Source organism: Micromesistius poutassou, assembly GCF_964030765.1.
Source record: "Micromesistius poutassou genome assembly, contig: SCAFFOLD_1251, whole genome shotgun sequence".
NCBI lineage: Eukaryota > Metazoa > Chordata > Actinopteri > Gadiformes > Gadidae > Micromesistius > Micromesistius poutassou.
In genome coordinates, this window is record NW_028179348.1 from 10,001 (window position 1) to 15,701 (window position 5,701).

At 49.2% G+C, this 5,701-nt stretch overlaps 1 protein-coding gene across 1 annotated transcript; it reads right to left on the bottom strand.

Moving 5' to 3' along the window:
- Positions 1-2,959: 2,959 nt before the first annotated feature.
- Positions 2,960-4,346, bottom strand: LOC311372905 (glycoprotein hormone alpha-2-like; the record flags this gene model as incomplete). Its single annotated transcript, XM_084489832.1, is given in 4 exon segments — positions 2,960-3,064; positions 3,492-3,676; positions 4,225-4,252; positions 4,254-4,346. Coding segments are annotated over 4 exon segments (411 nt in total).
- Between the last annotated feature and the right edge of the window lie 1,355 nt (positions 4,347-5,701).

Sequence of the window (5,701 nt, forward strand, 5' to 3'; positions counted from 1 at the left end):
AAAGGTAAATTGCCAATTTATGTGAGCCTATGAAGAAGGTCTCCATAGGTCACCACCTCCTAACCCTAGCCCTCTTCAGGGCAAGGAAAAACTCCCCAGTAGGAAGAAACCTTGAGGAGGATCGCAGAAGAGGGGGTACCCCTCCCAGGCACGGTTAGGAGGCCTCGCCGATTGCACCCGAGGTGGTTCCGAGTGTGACCGGGGGGTCGTGTTGGGAGCCAATTGGTGTTTAGCACCGAAAGACAAGTTGCCTTAATGACTTTTGTCGTAGGCCTAATAAAACAACACGAGAGAATGAATTTAGCTGAATTTTGTCACACTCCGTGAGCTAAAGTCGAGAGACACGAACTAAGTAAAGGGAAAAGCCGAGTGCTTCCCTGAGCCAATTATATGATCCGAGGGTCGAATTCAGCCAATCGCTCGGCAATAGATAATAGACAAATGAATTAGACCTAATTTAGGGGGGAGTAAAAATTTAACGGCAAGCCAATTAGCCCGAGTGTTTAATTTACCAAGGCATAAGTGCCCCCAACGTACAGTGACACGCGCTGGAGTATTCACGCCACGCTACTAACAACTTCACTCATGGTTTTGCCCAACGACCGTCATAAAACACGCTTGACCACCGCGGGGCATGCTGGGAAAAAAAACACGAATCGTAACATCACTCATGGTTTTGCCCAAAGATAATCATAAAACCAGAGAATAATGATGATAATGATAATACACACTAAACTCCACCGCGGGGCATGCTGGGAAAAACCAAATCGTAACATCACTCATTTTATTCAACGTCACACACAACTTGACTCCACCGCGGGGCATGCTGGGAAGATATTGCGGCGGCGGATAGCAACCAAAATATGAACGCTGCAATATATAATATTATATAATATCTATATATGAAGACATCGGACTGTCTTATTTGTAACAAAACTGAACAACTGCCCAATAATTTAATGTGCGTGAGTGATGATGACGGTTGCTGCTTGTTGTGTGATTTGATTGGTTGATTCGTATCATATTGTATTGTTGCGTTAAAATATATAAACTTTATTACAGGCTCTAGACCCAATAGACAACAACAGATACATAAACACATACAAACATACTCTTATTCATGAGTCTTAAAAGGCACCCATACCAATGTTTCCACAGATATGATTGGTATCTGACCGAGCTGCACCTGGGGCTTGTGAGCATCATTATGATACAGTTAATACAGTATAATACAGACATAAACTTAAACATCAGGTTCCTCAAGAGAGCCTGTAAAGTGCTCAGCCCTGAGTCACAAAAGAGCTCACTAGCACTGCTACTCCTGGGCTCTTTCAGCAGTATCCTCAGACAGTCATTGTATGCTACCTGAAGTTTGCGCAGGGATCCTTTTTGTAGCTGATCCATAATGGGGCTGCATACATAGGGCTGCAGTAAGAACGAAACAAGTTTACTTTCACATCAGCAGAACAGTAGTGGAATCTCCTGACTAACATGTTTGCTTGGACATACAACATTCGTCTCTGCCTGTACATGTCAGCATCATCTTCCATCTTGTCAGTGATGATGTGCCCAAGATATTTCGTACAGTTAGATACACAGAGCCCTGACAGGTGAAACATTGGAAAGTGCAGCTTCTGATCTTCCTTGGTCCTACATATCAATACAACACTCTTTTTTGCATTGTACTGTACGTACTGTACGTCAAACTCAACCCCATACTCTGAGCATATATCCAACAGTGCTGGGGGACATAATAGCCAAATCGTCTGCGTACATCAGATGGTTTACCAGAGTGTCCCCTATCAGACAGCCTGTCTTACACAGGTGTATTGGCCCCTGCTATAATCAATCTAGCCCCCCTCACCCCGTAATCAATTAATTAGTTGGCGCCGCTACTGGTGATATGCTAATATGTGGTGCCAATCTGAAAGAGTTCGGAGACATTCGTCGAATACGAACGACAAAATAACGAGTCGTACCCTTGTGTTTTTTTTGGGCTAATTTTTTTTCCCCTCTAAACTTCCCCAAAATTCATCCTAGCATTGTCCCAGTATGGCGAAGCTTGGATGAAAGTAAGGAATTGTTGGGAGAAAATTGATAGAAATGGTGGAACAATCTACAGCGGTGGCCACGACGTCACCACTTTATTAAAAAAAAATAATAACACAAATACGCACACAAACCAAACACACAACTTAAGATTCAGAATAACACATTTATTGAAATACGACTTTATACAGTGCATCAACATCTGGCGACACCCAGAGATCAGTATTTACAAAATGTCCCAAGCTCAAATTCATAAATATAAATAATAAAGTTTCTACATTCTTAACTGTTGTGACTTGTGTTTAGTGGTTATCGGAAAGAATGAAACAGCAATGCAGATATTGTGTGAATTTGATCAAATTGCTTATTAATGTCATGTAACGTGGACAATACTGCCAAGAGTGTGTACCTCGTTACATTTCTGTTGTACGATGTAGAGAGACAACAAACGGATCTCCTTTCCAGGCCTTTTGCTCGCAGCCATCGATGGACGATGATGGAAGAGCAACGTAGTGAACATGAACGCTCAGTGTCCAGTGTACCGTGTTGTTGATGTGTAACATTCGGGCCCTTAAAGTGGAATCTTTAAAGAGAAATTTAACGGACATTAAAAATGTACGACGCACAAACAGAGCCTCAGTGAGCCGGTCGATATGACAGATGACGAAGCAACGCAGATCTTGTGTTAATCAAGTTTGTCTTAAAGGGTCTCATGCATTCATACATACATTCATACGTACACACAGACACACAAAGTACCTTTCTCTCGGTTTCTACCTTCCCCTTCTTTCCGTTTAATTTAAATAACTTTACAACAGCAACAGACACGTCCCCTGTCATCCAATGGCCTGGTCCCTCTTAGTGAGAGGGCGGGGTAATACAGGAGGGCTCTGATTGGTCGGCTGGCGCGTCAGTAACGAGACTTGCGGCACATGTCGCAGCGACACGCCGTCGCCGTCAGGATTTCGATGTCGTCATGGTGACGACCTCGCGGGCAATCCAGGCGAACTTTGACCTAAAGGGAAGGCATACACATACATAAACACATACATAAACTAACATACCTGCATACAACCCCCCCTTGCTCTCTCCCCCTCTCCTCTCCCCCCGTCTCCCCCTCCCCCTCTCCCCCTCTTCTGTCCACTCCTCTCCCTCCCCCCTGATCTCCAGCTCTCCCCCGTCTCTCTGTCTCTGTCCATCCCTCCCTCCCTCTTTCCTCCTCTCTCCCCATCCATCCCTCCCTCTCTCTCCTCCCTACCCCCTCTCCCCCATCCCTCCCCCCCCCGTTCTGCCCACCCCTCTCTCCTATCCCTCCCTCCCCCTCTGCCCGCCTCTCCCTCTCTCCCCCTCTCCCTCCCTCCCTCTCTCCCTCTCTCCCCCCTCTCCCTCCCTCCCTCCCCCTCTGCCCACCTCTCCCTCCCCCTCTCCGTCCCTCCCCTCACCTTGGCCTCCTTGCTGATGGTGCAGCAGCGCGAGGTGGAGGTGATGTTGTGGGTGAAGTTGGACGCCGCCAGCACCGAGTAGCGGGAGGGGAAGGCGCTGGACTCGCAGTAGCCCACACAGGCGTGCACCAGGTGGGTCCCGCGGCACGTACCGCGGCGGTCGCTACGGATCGTCACGTTGAAGGCTGCAGGGAGGGGGAGGGGGGGGAGGGAGAGAGAGAGAGAGAGAGAGTGAGGGAGGGAGGGAGAGAGAGAGAGAGTGTGAGGGAGGGAGGGAGGGGAGGGAGAGAGAGAGAGAGAGAGAGAGAGAGAGTGAGGGAGAGGGGGAGAGAGAGAGAGAAGTGAGTGAGAGAGTGAAGGGGAGAGCGCGAGAGCGAGAGGGGGAGAGAGCGAGAGAGAGGACCATTAAGCATTTGAAAAAAATTCAAAATAAGAATTTTGAATAAGCTCCAAGACAACCGCACGTTGACGTGTCCTGTGAGTCACGTCAGGATCGTACGCTAAGGCGGCACAACAGCTGAGGGGATCAAAAGGAGCTAGACGTCGCCGGTGTAGAGGAGACGAGGCCAGTGAAGCTGGTTCATCTCCATAACGTACAGCACCTCCTCTATTCATATGAGGTGTGTGTGAGTGAGTGAGTGAGTGAGTGAGTGAGTGAGTGATGTGAGTGAGTGTGTGTGTGTGTGTGTGTGCGTGCGCGTGTGTGCCTGCGAACACGACTCGGCGGACTTACGATAGAGATGGCAGCCGGGGGTGGGGCCCGTCGTAGCTCCAGCCAATAGGAGAGAGGAAGAGAAGCACTGACATCACTGGCAGCACCAGAATGCAGAGGTGAGAGGTCACACAGGGAGACATGGGGGAGGCGACCTGTGGCGATGGAACACACACACACACACACACACACAGAGAGACGAGAGAGAGAGAGTGAGAGAGAGCGGTTGAGTGAGTTGGTTGAGTGATTGTAAAAGTCAAGTTCATGGCCAGAGTTCGGAGCTCAATGAAATGATGAAAACACTCATCCAGAGGTGCTTCCCCGATCCTGCCGGGTGTCAGCGAGGTGAGATGGAGCTCTGAGCTGCCGTGATTCTGAACAATCAGCTCTTTATTCCAGCTGATCACGTCTGCTGCCTCAACTGTCCGCTGACATCAGCGGGCGTTCATGCACGCACGCACGCACACACATACACTTTCATATGCCCACACACTGACACATGCCCACTAACACACACACACATACACACTATCCCATGCCCACACACACAGACACTATCATATGCGCCACACACACTGACACACACCATCAAATACCCACACTCTCAATATCACACACCCAATCACAGACACACACACACACACACACACACACACACACACACACACTATCACATGCACGCAGCAGACAAACACACATCAGTGGACAAATTAAAAGCCCCATCGCATAACTTACAGAGGATTTAATCGGCCCTGTGTGTGTCATGCCCTTTTCTGAATGTTACTGTTACAGCTTAGGACAAGTTGAAGCTTTTCAGCTTCACCTATGTTGTGCACGCACACACACACACACCCACACACACGTGCATAAACAATAAAGTCATGTTTTCCTGGGAATGGTTCTGGTGCTGACCTCCTTCCCCGGGCATGGCAGTGCTTTCCAGCTTCCCTGTTTTTGGAATTTTGGGAATCGCCAAAGCGACGGCAGAACGCCTCGTGGGACCAAATTATCTGGACGGTCGGGAGGTGTGTGTTTGTGAGTGCGTTTTTGTGCGCGTGAGAGTTTTTGTATAGATGCCTTTGTGTGTGGTTTCAAGTGTGTTTGATTGAGCATGTGTGTTCACCGCGTGTCCCATAAATGCGTGTGACTGTGTGCGCGCATGTGTGCCGACTATGTGTATGCATGTTTCACGTGTGTGCGTAGACAGTGCGTGTTTTTCTGCGCACACGTGCGTGTCTGTGTGGCGTGCATGTGCGTGTGCACGTGTACGCATGTTCGCGTGTGGATGCGCGTGCGTGCGTGTGTGTTTGCACGTGTGCGGTTTGTGTGTTTAGCCAAATGAACCCAGAGTCAACTGGAAGGGGAAATGCCTTGCTTTTTCCCTCTCTAATGTGTGAGCTTTCCACGCCTGCAGCCCAGCTCTGTCATCGCTGGAGCAAATTGGGGGGCTCCAGCCTACCCCCCCCCCCCCCCCCCGGACCCTCACGCACCCCCCCCC